Genomic DNA, 17,184 nt, shown 5'->3' on the forward strand with positions numbered 1-17,184 from the left:
AAATTGAGAACTTATGGGGTATATCTATTAAAATACTTAGTAGTATAATTGAAACTATTACATTGTCTATTGCTTTTATTTTTAATAATTATACAGTTGACGGTAAGTTTCCTAATGTAATGAAATTTAGTAAAATTATACTGCTTTTTAAAGATGGAATTAAAAGTGATCCAGTAAATTATAGGCCCATTTCCATTCTTCCCGCATTAAGTAAAATCTTTAAAAAAATTATGTTTAATCAGTTAGTTACTTATTTTAAATTAATTAATTCATAATAGTCAATTTGGATATAGTAAAAGGCGTTCATCTGCATCCGTAATGCAGGTGTGGAGTTTTTTGTGACCTATCTAAAGCCTTCGATTGTGTAGATCATAGTACATTGCCGAAAAAACTGGCTTTTACAGTGTCAAAGACAATGCTTTAAACTTAATCAAGTCCTATTTATCAAACAGAATTAAAAAAGTTGAATTAAATAGTGTTATATCTAATGGGTCACTTGTGCGAATGGGGTGTACCTCAAGGATCTATTCTTTGGCCATTTCTATTTTTGGTCTATTTCTTTCTAAAGTACTCTTAAACAAGTTTATTTGAATAAACATGATTAAAAAAAAAATACATTTTTAATCGTTCTTTAAATTGTATGTAATGAGTTGATCGTGAAATGCATTACCGTTGTCGACAGCGCCACTTGTCGGACGCGGAGTTCGAGGCGATCCTGCAGACGACGCGGCCGGAGTTCTACCGGCTGCCGCAGTGGCGCCGCAACGAGCTCAAGCGGCGCGCCAGGCTCTTCTAGGTCTTGCCGCCACCACCACCACCACCACCGCCACCACAGCCGCCTCGACGACCAGACATTCGCAATATAGCTGTATATTAATAAAAGTAGCTACTATACGGTGACCAAGATAAGAATAGGCCTGATTAATTATGACGGCTTACCTCTCAATAGTAGTAATTTATCTCCCCCACCCCCTCTGTCTCTAATACGTGGAGTACACTTTACAATGTCAGTATTTTAATATCGAGGCACGGATTGTTCTCGTCTAGGGGGTATCATATTAAATTTTGTAACGAAAAAATGAACTATTACTATTATCTTGTTGAATATGTCTGCGCCTCAAATAAGATGTCAGTTTTAAAACATTTTAGAGTTGGTGACTGAAATAAAATCAACGTCGATATGACGAATAATTGCTACCTGGAAAACAAAGCGGCAAACCTCTCCGTAGTTGTGTGTACAGAATTAATTTTCCTTTCTTTTAAAGTGTTGTGAAGCCAGCCACGTTCCTATTCTTATTTTGGATCGCATTTTGAGTTTATTTATGTCAAAAATAATGATATTGTGGTATATACTGATTGTATTTTGTAATACAGCTGTCGGCGGGGCTAGCGAGGGTGTTAGGTGTGAGGGCGCGGGGCGCGGGGCGCGGGGCGCGGGGCGCGGGGCGTCGTGTGCATGTGTGCGTGGATACTATTATTTATGAGTGAATGTGTATCCCCGCGCGCCGCGCTGTGTCTCGCATGTTGTACTGCGACTGCGGCCACATTAGTGACTGTCGCACACGAGTCAGTGCGCCGCTAGTGTCTCGCGTAAGTCCTCGTCAGCGCTGTACTCGCTCGCAGCCGCAGCGAGCGCGACGCATTTTTATTTAGTTTAAGTAATATAGTGATGATATTAATACCTATTCGCATAATAATTTTTATTATAATTACCGTGCGTGCGTGTGTGTGTGCGTGCGTGCGTGCGTGCGTGCGTGTCGTGTAGGGAGAGTTCATAGAACTGGCCGATGCCTTGTTTTGATAAATTATATAATATATATATTGTGATCGGTGTGAGCGCGTGTACCACTTTGTTTTAGTGATAACCAAATATATTACGATGTATAAGACGCATTATTTGCTTTAGGTATTAAGTTGGGATAATGACTTTGTCGCCGTGTATAATAGCAGGTAGCTGGCAAGTGTAGCTCTGTTCACGGGTGGGCCGTGGGACGCGGGCCCGTGTGGATAAAAGTTACGCTGAGAGGGTCTCGTGCGACGGCACCGCCGCTCAGTACTACGCTCGTGTCGATTTTCGATTTTTTTATATATTGATTGTAAATGTATACATTTAAAAAGGTGCTAGGTGTCAGTGTTAATTAATGCAATGTCTCAAAGCCGCTGTGAGTGTATCGCGCACGTCCGCAGCGCGGGCCGCTGCGTCTACACCGCCGACGTTATGAGTAGCCCTAAGTCTCGTCAGTTAGTGTCGCACGTTATCAATTCTTTTAAGTATCCCTTTTTACGCCTCCCAGCAGTTTATCTAAGTTGTCGACGTGTCTCCCGGTGGGTGGGTGGGCACTATTGCGTGGCTATTGCTGGCCGTGTGTCGGATGTACGCGGTCGCTACAACCCTATAGTTTACTTATTTGTCGATGTAGTAACCCTCACCATGTCTGTTATTACCAACACATGTGATGTTCCTAGACTGTGAATAAATGCGTTTGTGTACGTTTGCGATCAGTATGTGTGTGTGTGTGTGTGTGTGTGTGTGTGTGTGTGTGTGTGTGTGTGTGTGTGTGTGTGTGCGTGCCTGCGTGTGTATGCGCGTATGTTTGTGCGCATGCGTCGACTCGCCTCGTGCGAACGGGAATTACATCATTGTTTTTAATTTTATTCTAGGCAGGTAACATTTTCGTTTGCAATGTAGTTGATTATGAAATTATATAGGATTTTTTATTAAATATGTGACGGCTTACGCTATTTGAATAGTGGATAAGGTAAGGTAAGGTTAGATAGCTTACAATCAATTGAGATGCCTAATATGTTACCAACAGCAGCGGTGGCGGCGGCGGCGGCGGCGGCCCGGGCCGCTGCATCGTTGCACCGCCCGCTTCCATTACATGTCAAATAATGTTCATTATATTTCAATACAACTATCCAATGAATCGTATCCTTCGCCTTCTATTGATAACGACTCCATTGTCCAACACTCTTCTACAACTAAACATAATACGATATTGAATATCGTCATATACTTGTTTGTATATTTAATTATAATATGTTATTGTACGTAAAGTACGAGTTGGACGGTCCACGAGTCTATTACAACTTTATGAATGTTTCATTCGCACTCGAAGCGCTGGAGCGCGGCCGGCGGGTGTCGTCGTCGACACCAGCGCTCGCTCGCTCATGAACCATTTCATTTGGTAAAACTAAAAGGAGATACTATGAATGGGATCGCTGTGCATGGCCATAGTTCATACGAATGGCAGCTAATAGACATGATGTAGAGATGGGCGACGTGGAGTGGAGCGCGAGTGCAACATGGCTCGATAGCTTAGTACGTGTAGTAAGTAGACAGCGCACGGTAGTGAACGCCGGCTTGCATACGTACTCGTACACGGGTGCGCTAGCCGCCTGTACGGACGCACTGAACTATATAATGTATACTTACTGTAATTATGTACATGTATATAGAGTTTATTTTGTAATAACGCTTATATTAATGTGTATGTGTGGTGTACGGCCGGCGTGGCGCGGGGCGGGGCGTGCCTGCAGCTACACTGCCGTACTGTGTCGTAACATGCATGCGCCCCACGGTTGCCAGATACGACTTTACATTTTTACCCTAACGACAAATATCTGTCTCCAAATCGATACGATTTCCAAGATTATGATGCAATAATAAACTTTTATCGTTGTTGTACACTACGTTTTGCCATGTGCCATAAATTGAACGACCAAAACAGGCCACCACGTTTTTCTACTTTTACCTTCTTTTCTCCTTCTCTAATCTCATCTTTTGTTTCTCTATTGCTATTCATATATTTTACTGCATTTATATACTTCTATACACTTTACCAGTAAATACTAAAACTTTACAATAAATTATGCAAATTTTTCCAAGTCTATTTAATTTTTGCCCAAAATTTTCTATAAAATTTCGCGAACAGAATTTTTTTACTTAAAATTACGAAAGAAATACCCAATCTGGCAACCCTGACGCGCCCGATCATTTCAGATACCTAATATAATTTTAATATATATTTATAATTTTATTATCTTCACGGATTTGGAAGTGTCAAGTGAGAGGTATTTTATTCGAGGATTTAAAATGGAAATTATGCTTTTAAAGTAATAAAACTTGCATTTCCGATTAATTGTGTTTTCATTTATTTCTAATTCAAATATAAATGAGTACTTACATGCGTTAACAATATTTATAAACAATATTTAATCTCCTACTTTTTTGAAGTCAGTTAATGATCAGGATTTTTACGTTACAACCCTTGTTTACAGTACAATCCATGTGCACAGTATATAACACCTTATTGCACCAAAAACATAAACATATACAAATAACAAATTAGAAAATACAAGTGAAATACAATAGTCACCTGATGTCTATGTAATAACGAGAGACTAATGAACTCATTGTGTTTTCGTCGTTTCGGACAACTGTTTTGACTCCATCCGGAAGCCTTCTTCAGGGGGCGTTTAGCGCTTTACGTCACAGCGTCTCACCTTGTTCATTAATTTCCCTTATTTACACAGACATCGAATAAAAATTGACATGGATAGATAGATACTCGTTGTTTCCTCCAAAAGATTATAACAGTAAGCTTATTCTAGATATAAACAATTACAAGAAATAATCACAATGAGAAAACATCGGGCGACGTTATCGCTAAAAGCGATCTCTTCCAAACCTTTGGATGGAGAGAAGTAATTATAAACAATTTGTTGGGAGGCACGATGAAAAATTCTGTTAGTTCTAAATATGGAGATGTGATACATGTAATAATATAAATATATTTATAAATATGGACGTAAGCTTTAAAAACCATAAGTATCTAATTAAAAGTAGTAACTCCTGTGGTTACTGTATCCTTCAAACTAAAACAGTCGTGCAAGCGCAACTGTATGGCGAATAGAAACGTGATCACCCAGTGCGTACTGTGTACATAATTACATACATTACAAACAAAAATAAAGATATATTACGATTAAAATAATATTTATATGGCTACGTTACACGTAATATAAATACATGATCCGTCAGCCCGAGCCGGCTGTTGTTCGACGATGAATACTCTAATTGTTAGAGTACGTTGCTTGGACTTGGACAGCGACATTAAATTAGGTGGCATCTGGAGTTTCGCACACCGATTCGAAAATATGTAATTCGCGATCTGAAAATAATACATTTTATTTATAATCAATAATTTGAGATATTGCTTCACAAAAAACACTGACTTCAATACTGTCAGGATCAGATGGTATGATTTCAAAATAAATTACTGAACCGCTTTTGATAATATTTCTATGCGATCAATTTGAAAGTATTACTACAGATTAAAAAAGAGTTTTCCGAATAGAAACGACGGAGTTATGAAGTGACAAATGTAGAAAAAAATAACTGAATTTCAAACCTCCTCCTTTTTTTAGATCTGTTGGAAAATCATCTTAAGAGTCGAACGCTACATTGAATTATTCTTTTCTTAAGAGTTGGATATACTTTTTTTACGTCTATGTAAATACCAAATTTTCTACAATTTCTGTCTCTTTGTTCAACATATAGTTAGTGCTGCCTACTACAATGTGAGTCTCTGTGTTTGTAATAAAAAATAATTAAAATGTTATATCATCGAGTAGGTGAGTACTTATAAGTTTTGGAATTTGGTGTATGTTTTATCAGAATTGGTTTAGTAAATTTGTTATTATTTATTTTTATTAATTACAAAAAATCGTGATGTATACCTACAACTTTTTCTTATTTATGAAAAATCCATCAGTCGTTAGTGCTAATATCAAAACAATATGAGTATATTTCGACAAGTCCAAGGCGTTCTTACCAAAATTTTGACCCGCATATTGTGTGCACGTATCTCGTATATGGGCGCAAACAGAGTTCTGTAGTCTGCCATCTAAACATATTAAGTCCGCTCTGTCAACAAAGCACATTTTCATTAATGCACATTAATAAACATTGTAGTTTTCCAAATTTTTCCAATAGTATTTGGATTCGACGCCTGACCACTTGGTGAATAATCTTATAAGTACAGTAGTCTAAGATTTAATGATTCCGAATATATAATTTTACTATTTTTATAGATGATAATGGAATGGTAACCCCGCCTGCACTAACGGTATACGCTGACGGGGCACCAGTGAGGGGTGATAGGTAAGAGTTAAAAGGCAGGTCACTTAGCCCATCGTGATGAATACACTTGGAATTTAACACAATGGTTTCCAGGGGGACCACGTGGAGGTCGACCTGACAGGGTACATTGCCAGCAACAACTAGTCTACTAGCAAACTAACAATTCCATCCCCCCTTAATTTTACGTTAAGTATAAAGCAGGTACGTACTTTATAACTTCCATACAATTCATATACTCTTTAACGCAGGCCGTTGTGTTGTAGCTGCCACGTAGAACTTGGTCGAATGTCATTATCTCAAACGTGGTGCTCGGGTGTGGGAAGAGGGAGTATTGCTCGGCGGCGCTGTCGCTGCTCGTCGCCGGAAACACTCCTAAATAACAAGTAATAAAAAGTATGTTTATATCCGTATTATTATTAACAATACTGGGATTCCAGTGATGAACAAAATGGAAGACAATAAGAACATTTAATCTAGTTTTACAGAAAACGACTCCATTGATAAATGACCACAATCGGAATATCTAAATACCATGGCGTAACATATATGAGTATGTTATACTAAGTCTATGAGCGTAACTATACCGTCTGAGGTCCGTGGTAAATTAATCGGATGAGGCTATCTCTTTATGTACAAAAAAAACGAAAGTTATTTTATTATGGGCTAGAAGCCCACTCAGGCCGGGCCGGGGCTCGTGGCATTTTATTTCTTCTAATCTATTGTTACGCCACTGCCTAAACAGTATCAAGTTCTCTATTAATGAAAAAGAATAATCGAATTCGATTAAAAAACAGTATATTTCTCCAGAGTTGCTGGTCCTCCTGAGCGGTGATAGTCACCAGCAGCCATCAAATGAGCCGAATGCTCGTTTGCCCCCTGTGCTATATGTTAAAAAAGATATAAAAAAATATCGTGTAACACAAAAATACAGTTGAAAACATCAACCTTCGAAGTTTCAATTAATATTGACCAAGAGCAATGTTTATGTTGCTTAGACAAAATTGTTTGAACTTTACATAGAAAGAGTATACCCAGTAGGTAATTTAAAAAAATCCTATAATGTACTTACGGCATAATACATAAATTACAATTATAACCGCTTTGCAGTACAAAGAGTTCATTAGAATAAAAAGATGAATTCAAACCCCAAGAAACGAGTAACCTGCTGATTACCTATTGAGATTGTGATTGAGTAAGTTATATTCACATTAAATCCCAAGATTAAATATTGCCAGCCACTAACTATTATCGTCACTCGTCAGTCACGCTCATTACTAGCTGTAATAAGATCATTTTGTGATAAATATCAAGTTGTGATACATGTCACTAATTATAATTTACAATCAACCTGGCCAGGTTTAGCATGAGCACAAACTGTACCTACAAACAAAAAAAAAACTAAAAAGCTACTACGGAGGGAACCAATCGATACCAAAATAATTATCAAAATAGGTTCAAAATTAGTGAAGACAAAAATAACGTAGGTACAGTTTAAACTTCTAAGAATATTATTCTTTAAGAAATTAAAAGAAACGGAAAATGTAACGTATATTGAAAATAGAATATAGTACATAGATTTGTAGTAAAAAAAATTTTGTTAATAAAAGAAATTGGATTGTACTGGTACAATACTGGTAATTAGGGTCAAGTTGAAAATTTGTTTGAGAACCACTACTACAAATGCTACAGCAGGAACCTTATCACGACCATCAATTGCCTACATTTTGGATATTGTTTAGTCTCAGCTCATCTCGGCAGACTTAAAATGTCTAGTGACAGCAAGTGCAAATACTGTACTGTTTAAAGAAGAATGCTGATATAGATAATGAAAGCATATTGTAGCCGACCTCTTACGGGGAACTCGTGCGCGCGTGAGCGCGTGCACATGGTAAGCCGCAGGGCGGAGCGGACGACTGACTGTATGTGCGTGGCGGTATCAGTGCGGGGGGCGCGGTAACTAGGGATGGGATCAACCTTAACTGTTATAATATCCCTTTAAGTGGCAGCCACCATTTTATACATTTCTATTTAACTGTCGAATTCCCGCTGTTGCCAGGGAAAAAGAACAGTGCATCACTCTGTTTTGATGTGCCTAAAACTATTTCTACGCGGTTATAACGCACTATAATGCGAACATTAAATTCCATCTGTTCCATACTTCTGCCTTCTGAAATCTATGAAGGGCCTTTCTTGCCTCCTTTTAAATTATTATATGCAGTGGAAAGAGATTAAATATCATCTGCATCACCAGGTGTGCTTGCATCAAATATTGGCAGACATGTAGTTCTTCGTACTTAATTCATAGTATTTTTGTATGTATCTAACTAATATAGGGATTAAAGATAATGAAAAGACCAATGAATTGACGAGAAGGGGACCAGAATAAAAAATATATAAATCTGGACCCATATGTCGCACTTGTATAAAGCGTCGTTAACTATGCCCTTGAACAATATGCGAAAATAAAACAGTAAGAGGAATTAAGAAAATTGAAGGGTTTCAAGCTTTATAAAAAGTTCTTAAACGACAAGGCTGAGGGATGGGATAAATTCATCTACAGTAGTGGCAAAAAATAGACTAAACTCATAATGGGTGCTTTGACTGGACATATACCAGTAAGGCATATATTATATAAGGTGGATCTATCTTCGAACACACTGTGCAGATTGTGCAGTGAGGATTCGGGATCCATGGAGTACTTGATGTGCAACTGTGAGTCGTCGATAAGTATGCATATGAGTCTATTGAGCATATTCAGAGTATTTCAGAGTCAGAAGATTTTAAATACCTTAAACCGCGGGATATTGCAAAGATAATATATGGAATCCACAGAATGATAGTATAAGGCAGAGAGAAGCACAAAAGATTCCAATAGGTCGACGTGCAACAACTTAACTGACCCCATATGCAAATAAAAGATAAGAATGTTACAAAATTATAAAAAAATATTATTGTTGTAATAAATAATACCCATCTTATTTTGTTTGTAAATATCGTTTATATTTGCAACTAAATTAAAAAAAAAAAACAGAGCCATTAATGTGTACTAAGCAAAGGTGAAGATCAGGCTATGGCTTAGTTCCTTTGCCTATCCCTTTGTGGATAAATTGATACTACTATTATTAAGCACTTTTATTTCGAAATCTTTGCTAAGAACAAGGAATAACATTCTATTCTAATCAACTTTATTTATTTCAAAGACATATGTCTATAATTTAACTTTTCTATTTAGTTATCTATGAGTAGGCATTATTCTTAATCTATGTGAGTACCTCTTTTATTTTACTTAGATAGATTTCAAATTCTTTATCTGTGAAGAAGACCATGTCGAAATGATAATGCGATATAAAAAAATTGCTTATCTGTACGTGCTGTCATGTCAAAAGTGACAATAAATTGCAGCATATAGTCTCGCGTGCTCGCAAGTCGCACGTATGGAATTAATTTTGATTGTTCTAAATTTCGGATGACTTGTGACGAAAATAGTGTAGTGAAAATGATATTATTACTTCGATGAAACAAAAATAAACCCTTTCTTAGAAACTCAATTTTGTGTTAAACTTGTGCTAAGTGTCAGTATTTATTGAGTATTATGAACTTTGACGACTATGAAACCCTTCCGACTACCCAAAACTTCACCACACATATGACCGCCGGAGCAATTGCGGGGGTGATGGAGCATTGCATAATGTATCCACTCGACTCCGTAAAGGTGAACCATGCTTGATTTTTATTTACATAATTTAACTGCGAGCAAACTATTCTTATAAGAAAATCTAACCTATCAAGTCGGTTGACAGTTCTGTCGGCTGGCCTATTACGCCATAATTTGCCTCCGATTATATAAAAAAACCTCTCCGTCTCAAGATTGACAAATATCTAACGTTTTCTCGTTAACGAATGTTTTATTACATTAAAATCTAAGATTGAATGCTATTTCACTGAATTGTAATATTTATAATTATGCACCTATTTTCATCAACAAAGTTTTCTCTGGTTTGCTTTTGAATAACAGGTGATTCCTTCCAAAATTAGAATAGTTTGATTGAATGGAAAGTTGTATTTCTAGTCTGAATCTTGTGTAATGGATAGTTTTAGTGTGGCAGACCATATACTGTTACTACATGCAAATATTGAATATCATGTTTTTTAATTTATGCAGTTAACAGGTAACAGGAAAGAGTTGCTATATTGCATATATTTTTTTCTTCAATGCCATGAAATTATAATAATAATTTAATTGTAATACATACTCATTGCATTTGGTATATTGATACTAAATACTATGAGCATGCAATATAATAAACAACAAATGATTGTTGAGTCATTTGTTGTTTTTTAGGTAAATTATCTGTCGGTAACAAGAATTATCAGGGTATTGCAAAAATTCAATACATTCTCATCATTTGTACTATCTGTTATGTGCGTATCAACAAAATAATCTAATACATGTATCTCAAGGTTATTTCAATATGTATTATTATTTTTTATAATATTTTACTCAGTATTTTGGCCATACATTATAATATTAACATGCTCCCCACTGAGTCTGATGCACAACACTGAGTATTCTAACATGAAGATATGATTTTTTTATTTGGTTTGGTGGTTAGTTAAAAATTGACAGTTTCAATTATCAGCAAGTTAATATGGTACACATCAACATGGCAGTAAATCCTATGAATTGCAAAGAGAATTGTGAAAATTGATTCAGATTTGGGGACTTAACCATGGAGTCACCAAAAGTATCAGGCAAATTGAGTGTCTTATTATGTATATTAATAAGCCATATGTATTTGGGTGAGGCGAGAGATGTGTAGCAGCGTTCCTCTTAAAACAGCTCTAAAAGACTAACTGTTGCCAACCCGCCTGCCAAGCATGGCAACTATTAATAAACTCCCCATATGGGGAAGGCTTATATCTAGCAGTGGACAGTTAATGGCTGAATAACAATAAATCAAGTATTCTATTTTTTTGTCTATTTTGTCCATTCATACATCTTCACAAACTGTTGCATTTATAATAGTAGTAGAACACAAATGAAAAAGGTAGTAAAAGGATAGGCACAGATATATATATATGTAAAGGATATCTAGCTATCAAGCTGTTCATACCAAACTGCTTGAATTCCCTAATGAGGTGTAGAATGCTCATCCCAGTGGCTGTGACTCCGCCAACAGCCAATACTAACAAAGAGGATGTGCCTAATGGGGAACAACTCCACTAATAAAAAGTCTACCATCACATCTGCTAATAGTCAGGATGACTAAAGAATTGTATAAAAAATAAATATGCCTATGATTATAATTCTTAAGAAGGTATTTAGAGACATTTGACTGTGGCTGTTATGGTAAATATTATAACACTATACATATTCACATTTTGCTCACCACATTTCAATAATATGTGGTATTATTATTTAAGTAGACAGTAAAAACAGAGCCACACTAGTATGTATAGAAATAGTCTAGGATTAGAGACTTAATGAGTTCTCGCAAATTCTTACTAATATTATAAATGTGAATGTGAGTTTGTTTGTTTGTTCTTAATCAATCAATATATACAAGTACTATATGGGGCAGAGAAGGATATAGGCTATATTTTTTATATTCATCACTAAACATATACCCATCATGGACAAAGTCACGTGTAAAAACTAGTAGTCTATATAGATATTATTGTATTTATTATTCATATAATAAAACTGTAATGGGATAATATCTGTATTTAAGAAAACTTGATATGAGGAGTCTTAATAAAAGGAATAACCAAAAAAATTTTTTTAACAACTTAGAATGGCTAACAAGCTGATGGCCCACCTGATGGAAAGTGGTAACCATCGCCTATAGATATGAGCAGTACCATGGACATAACAGAGTATACTGTTTTGCTCATGATACCCCCATGTGTTGCCATTCCTGAGGACTCAGGTGTTTTCCTCCGTACGCAGTAAATTCACGCCATATTCCACCCTTCAAACCGAAACACAGCCATGCAAACACAACTGCTTCACGGTTGAAACACGAATGGGACAGAGGTACCCAAGCAATCGACTTTTGTAATCGACTCCTTAAATCTATTATCATAAGATTATTTTGAAAAATATTCTTTCAGCAATGGATCCACATTCCTGTATTTATACAGATGTGCTTATGCTCTTTATCCCCTTTTGTTGTATAATGCAGACAAAACTATACTGGATCATTCAAAACAAAAATTTTTTTTTATCATCTTCCCACCATTAACCTATTCTTTTCTCCTCTACTAGCAGTCATTTCTGCATCTACTGCCGTCCTGGTCATATTATCTTTCACACAATCCATCCATGTCTTTTTAGATCTTCCTAGAGGATGATGTTGATGAAAGACTATAATGATAGACCATTATAGCCTTTCATCAACATTACACTTCATCTGTTCATATGAATGTATGTATGTATGCAATTACTGCTGTTCTTGAATGTCTAATTTAAAATCTGTTATATGTTTTTTCTTGATATACTATATACAAGTGGTATATTGCATTGGTTTTTCTATTTCCAAAATCCACGCATACAAAGTTGCGACTGTAAACTTGTGTTGCAATAAATAAACATTGTAAACATAATAATTTAATTTAGACTTTATGAATAACAATGAAGTAACTTGATAATAAGACCTAATTTCAGAAGGATTTTTATATCATCATCATTACTGCCTTTTCACATTTATTTGAAGGTTGGCACAGTTTGTTTTCCTCTTTCCGAAATGTTTATCAGCTTACATACTTGGATTCATTCCTTTTTTTATAAATATTTAAAATAAAATTAAAAAATTACAAAGTTTTTAAGTAATATATAATCAATATAATAAAGTTCCATCAAGAAGTCACAACACAAACAATGATTATACAATTAAAATTAACTGAAAAAATTAAACATTAAAAATTATTTCCTTTGAATCTATATAAGAAAATAGTCTGCTTTGTTGGCATTCTGCCAACATACTTGCGTGAGGAATGCAGTGTCACAGTCATCGGCACCCTTCTTTGTGCCACAGCCTCGTAGCAGCGGCTCATTCTTCTTACCGATATTTTCGGGCAGCAGCGTTAGCACCGCATCTATGTCTACCTCTCCGTCACTCATCATCCCGCCTGTCACCATCAAGCATTTAATGTAGCACTTGAGTTTAGGGTCGGGCATGAGGTCGGCGCCCGCGTTCACTTTGTCCACCAGGCCGAAGTCTACGCCGGTTTCTTCCCCGCAACTGTCGTGCACCATCTTGATGAGCTCGGCCATATCGTCGTCGATGGCCGTCACCCCCAGCGCCAGCAGCAGTCCCACCAGGGCGCACCTTACGGCCGCTCGGGCTTCCATTTGTGAGGCAATGTTTGTATGGCGACCTGCCCTCTGCAATATATACAGGGCCGCCGCGCCGTGCTGCTGAACATATTTATTAGCAGCTGCTACTCAACTGCACGATAACTAAATTACACGCTGTCCAACACAACTGTAGTGATTAAAAATCTTGTTTGTATGAAGCGAATTAGTTTTACCTTTCCTGTTTAATGTATAATTTTTTCTTTGATATTGCAGAGTCATTTGGAAAAATTACGCTTCGGAGTTGAAATCGGTTTTTATGATTGTGATAGATTACTAGTTGTGAGTAACGTTTTTGACAAAAATGATTTTTGAGGTGTCACGTCCATTATACGGTCGAGCGGCTGCCAGCAATATGACTTGATTACATGGTGCCGACGGCTGCCACAGCACATGTCGTCGGCAGCACAGGCAGCAGCGTCACCACTGTAATAGGTGCGCAATAACATGTTCGTGCCACTAAAGGCAGGTCCGAAATATTTATCATAAAAATAACAAATTTTCCATGTCATGGTGATTACAAGTTTAGCATTCACACCTAGTGCGGTTTTTGAGATATTTCCTCTTGTTAACTTTCTGGTTATGAATTATCTGCCAAGGTTTTCTTACCAAATCATTACGGTTGTACAAATAAAACTGGTTTGAAATATCATCTTCTGGGTCGATACCTATTGTCGATAGAATTTAGACACGGTTTTAATCTACCTAGCACCGCAGGCCAAGTTTTTTATGTCCCCTCCCCTCTCCCTTACTGACAAAATCACCACGAGATCCTTTACTGAGGCGTCCCTGGGCAAACTGGAAATGAGGCCTGATGTGACTCACAGACTTCGCAGGGATTTGGATTCAAGGGGATTGTTAGTAATGGGATCTGACCCGAGCTGTGAACTCGATTGCTATATTTATCACATTAAATTGACCAACTAATAAATTATCTCCAGTAATTGCTGCTCTGTCTACTTAATTCTACAACTATTATAAAATCGAAAATTGTTGTAACCCCGTCTGCGCTATCGGTATACACTGACGGGGCACTAGTGAGGGATGATAACTGAGAATGAAAGTAGGTCAGTTAGCCCATCGTGACAAATTCAACTAGAATTAGCCACGATGGTTTCCAGAGGGAACCGCGTGGAGGTCGACCTGACAGTGTATATTGTTAGTAATGGGACTATTTGACCCCATTACTAACAATCCCTTTTCCCCCATAGATTGTGTATTTAAAAATATGTGCAAACAAGGTGAAAGTTTAAAATAAACATATAAATTAACATCAAATGTATGATATATCGATATATGATAGACTTGCATAACAGATAACTTATTATGTTGAGTACTTTACCTGATGCCTACGGTTGCGGGCACATTTTGTACTTGCCTATTACGGGCCGGTCACGTGCCAATAAGAATTGCAAATACATTGTAATCGTAATTTATTTGCAAAACATCACAATTCCTATAAAGCACCTGTTTGTATAGAATAAATAAAGGTAATTTTAGTTCTTCATTGTTTTCCTTATTGTTTCCTACCATTTGCTGTAGAGACGATGGGCTCCTGGGGCCCAGATGCAAAGATTATTTATCGGACGATCGTAGCGCGCCTCTGTGACCCGAGAACTGGTAGTTACTTTGCCCAAAAGATAAGTTTAACAATCTAAAGAGGCAATGCTGTCAGTATCTAGGGTACGCTGCCTCGGTGTAGTGTGTTGGGAGACTATTTATAATTAGTAATAGTATTTAAGAAATTGTGTATTAACTTTAGTACAGAAATAAATCTTTGCTAAAAGTTTTCCTTCTTTTAAATTGATTCTGTATTCTTCTTTGCCGCAGTTATTTAACTGTTTTCGTATGACTTATTTTACTACTATTACCACTTTATGAAATTTGTACAAGACTTGGATTTAGCTATTTCACCGATTCGGACAAAAATTAATTCGTCGCCCTTTTTTGATCACGTGAACTTATTTCCCTGCCTATTATTATTATACTACTCGTATTTATAACAATGTGTTCGGTGTCTCAAGAAATATTTTAACGTTGCCGCACAATTAACTATTCTCTTTCTCTTAAACAAAAAATATATTTATTCATTTCTTAAGCGACTTGATAAAGAAGGGAGGTTTTCGACTTGTCTGAATGCTGTGCGGCTGTGTTCAGCCGCACATCGGTGAAGAACAGACGACAATCGCGCTGTTGCGCGATTGTCGTCTGTTCTTCACCGATTTGCACAATTCCTTTTGCAATCAATGATTATATTATATCATAACCTTGAAGAAAAGAGCATATTCCTTTTTAAAAGGCCAGTAGCACACCTGCAATGCTTCTGGTGTTGCGGGTGATCAATGGCGGTGGCAGTCACTTACCATCAGGTGAGCCGCATGCTTGTTTGCCCCCTGTGTTGTAAAAAAAATATTCCCGTGTTGATCCCATTTCAATCTTATGACGATTGAGCTGCACTTTATGATTGCGGTACAAAAAACTGCTTGTTGCGAAGTAAAATCTATAACCAATATTTAAAGTCAAAACGAAATGTGTCGTTGTAGGGTGTCGTCGTTTATGACTGAAGTCGAAAGTCGAAGTTGAAGTTTTTTTTTTATGAAGCAATGTTATATTTGTTATATAAGTATTATGTACAACATATACATAATGTGTTGAAATTGTTCCAGACGCGGATGCAGTCGCTGCGGACGGCGCACAACGGCACCATCGCGGAGACCTTCCGGCACATGGTGCAGCGGGAGGGGCTGCTCAGGTAGCCCACGCTCACCATACTCTTGTTAACGACAGCTAGTTATTTTATTAGTCAATTATTTTTTTATGGATGGAGATTGAATACCCCGCATTTGGTTTACTCTGGTGCGGTAGAGAGGGATGATCTCAGGCCAGTTGTCTTACATGGAGAGTAATCTAACCGAATAGCTACCGGTATTATTAACGATCCCTTTCGGGCGCAAAGGAACAGTCTCACTGGTAGCAACGGGTACGTTGCTACCAGTGAGACTGGTTGTCAGGTTGAACTCCACGCACTTACCTAAAAAGCATAGTAGTTAATATTTTTGGGGTTCGTTGCGATGGGCTAACTGTCCTGCTTTTATTTTCACTTATCATCTGTTGCGTACGTCAAGAGTGCAGGCTTCTATGTATTCTAAATTTTACTGCCCGTAGGTATATTGTATTCAATTTTATAGTCATGTCATCATAATGAAAGTTTCCCATATACGCTCAGCACAGTTTAGTGCCGTCGATGGTGGTGCGGTCGGTGGACGCGACACGTGGCCTATCATTAGCTGCAGCGTTCATTATCTCGTTATCGCGTACGTGAGGTTACCATTCACTGTCGGCGCTAACCCGGCGTTGCGTAAGTGCTAAATATGGCGATATTTAATCGAAGCATAGGCGATAGTTATAACAGGCACTGTTGATAGAAATATTTTGCCAAACATAACAATGAGAAGTACACACGTTTTTTTTATTCCATTGCAGTTTTTCCCTCTATCGTTGTACATAAATATTGTCAATGATTGTATTGACTGTACCACTAATTTCCTTATTAGGTCTAATTGTTTTTTATATCGCTAAGGTAACAAACCAGGCGCTTATAGTACCCTTGTATAGGTTACTGTAGCTTATATCTCTACACTAGATACCAGGACCTTATCGACCTGTAAATCTATAAAAAAGT

The 17,184-nt window shown here is 37.1% G+C and overlaps 4 protein-coding genes across 11 annotated transcripts in view; 2 read left to right on the forward strand and 2 right to left on the reverse strand.

Moving 5' to 3' along the window:
• Positions 1–4,142, forward strand: part of LOC113514491 (actin-binding LIM protein 2) — a 97,126-nt gene extending 92,984 nt beyond the window's left edge. For all 6 annotated transcript variants that reach the window (XM_052896893.1, XM_052896889.1, XM_052896888.1 and 3 more), the window contains one exon: positions 683–4,142. In XM_052896893.1, coding sequence (XP_052752853.1) covers positions 683–796 — 114 coding nt within the window. In that variant the 3' untranslated portion in view covers positions 797–4,142. The remainder of the gene's footprint in view (positions 1–682) is intronic.
• Positions 4,132–8,047, reverse strand: LOC116412820 (uncharacterized). 2 transcript variants are annotated; one of them, XM_052896894.1, is made up of 4 exons: positions 7,993–8,047; positions 6,355–6,517; positions 5,838–5,929; positions 4,132–5,174 (listed from the first exon to the last, which is right to left on the reverse strand). In XM_052896894.1, exons 1-4 carry the CDS (start codon positions 8,030–8,032, stop codon positions 5,122–5,124), a joined length of 348 nt encoding a protein of 115 aa, XP_052752854.1. In that variant the 5' UTR covers positions 8,033–8,047; the 3' UTR covers positions 4,132–5,121. The 2 variants fall into 2 exon arrangements, with proteins under 2 accessions (XP_052752854.1, XP_031764111.2); XM_031908251.2 differs by lacking the exon at positions 7,993–8,047 and adding an exon at positions 7,215–7,360.
• Positions 8,048–9,520: 1,473 nt separating this feature from the next.
• Positions 9,521–17,184, forward strand: part of LOC113514243 (mitoferrin-1-like) — a 36,205-nt gene continuing 28,541 nt past the window's right edge. The window contains exons 1-2 of one of the 2 annotated variants that reach the window (XM_052896924.1): positions 9,521–9,857; positions 16,169–16,254. In XM_052896924.1, the coding sequence (XP_052752884.1) occupies positions 9,738–9,857; positions 16,169–16,254 (206 nt within the window). In that variant the 5' untranslated portion in view covers positions 9,521–9,737. The remainder of the gene's footprint in view (positions 9,858–16,168; positions 16,255–17,184) is intronic. The other variant, XM_026898271.3, reaches the window with a different exon arrangement.
• LOC113514244 (general odorant-binding protein 69a) lies at positions 12,964–13,499 on the reverse strand. Its single transcript, XM_026898272.3, has one exon. It carries the CDS (start codon positions 13,497–13,499, stop codon positions 13,086–13,088), a length of 414 nt encoding a protein of 137 aa, XP_026754073.1. The 3' UTR covers positions 12,964–13,085.

This window comes from Galleria mellonella, unplaced genomic scaffold, assembly GCF_026898425.1.
Source record: "Galleria mellonella isolate WM207_F2 unplaced genomic scaffold, CSIRO_AGI_GalMel_v1 utg35, whole genome shotgun sequence".
Classification (NCBI taxonomy): Eukaryota; Metazoa; Arthropoda; class Insecta; order Lepidoptera; family Pyralidae; genus Galleria; species Galleria mellonella.

Coding starts and splice junctions, on each gene's coding strand:
- LOC116412820 (XM_031908251.2), bottom strand. CDS start 7,266: ATGAACTCTTTGTACTGCAAAGCGGTTATAATTGTAATTTATGTATTA. Junction 6,518..7,214: donor TGTAATTTATGTATTATGCC/GTAAGTACATTA, acceptor CTTGTTATTTAG/GAGTGTTTCCGGCGACGAGC. Junction 5,930..6,354: donor AATTGTATGGAAGTTATAAA/GTACGTACCTGC, acceptor CTTTGTTGACAG/AGCGGACTTAATATGTTTAG.
- LOC113514244 (XM_026898272.3), bottom strand. CDS start 13,499: ATGGAAGCCCGAGCGGCCGTAAGGTGCGCCCTGGTGGGACTGCTGCTG.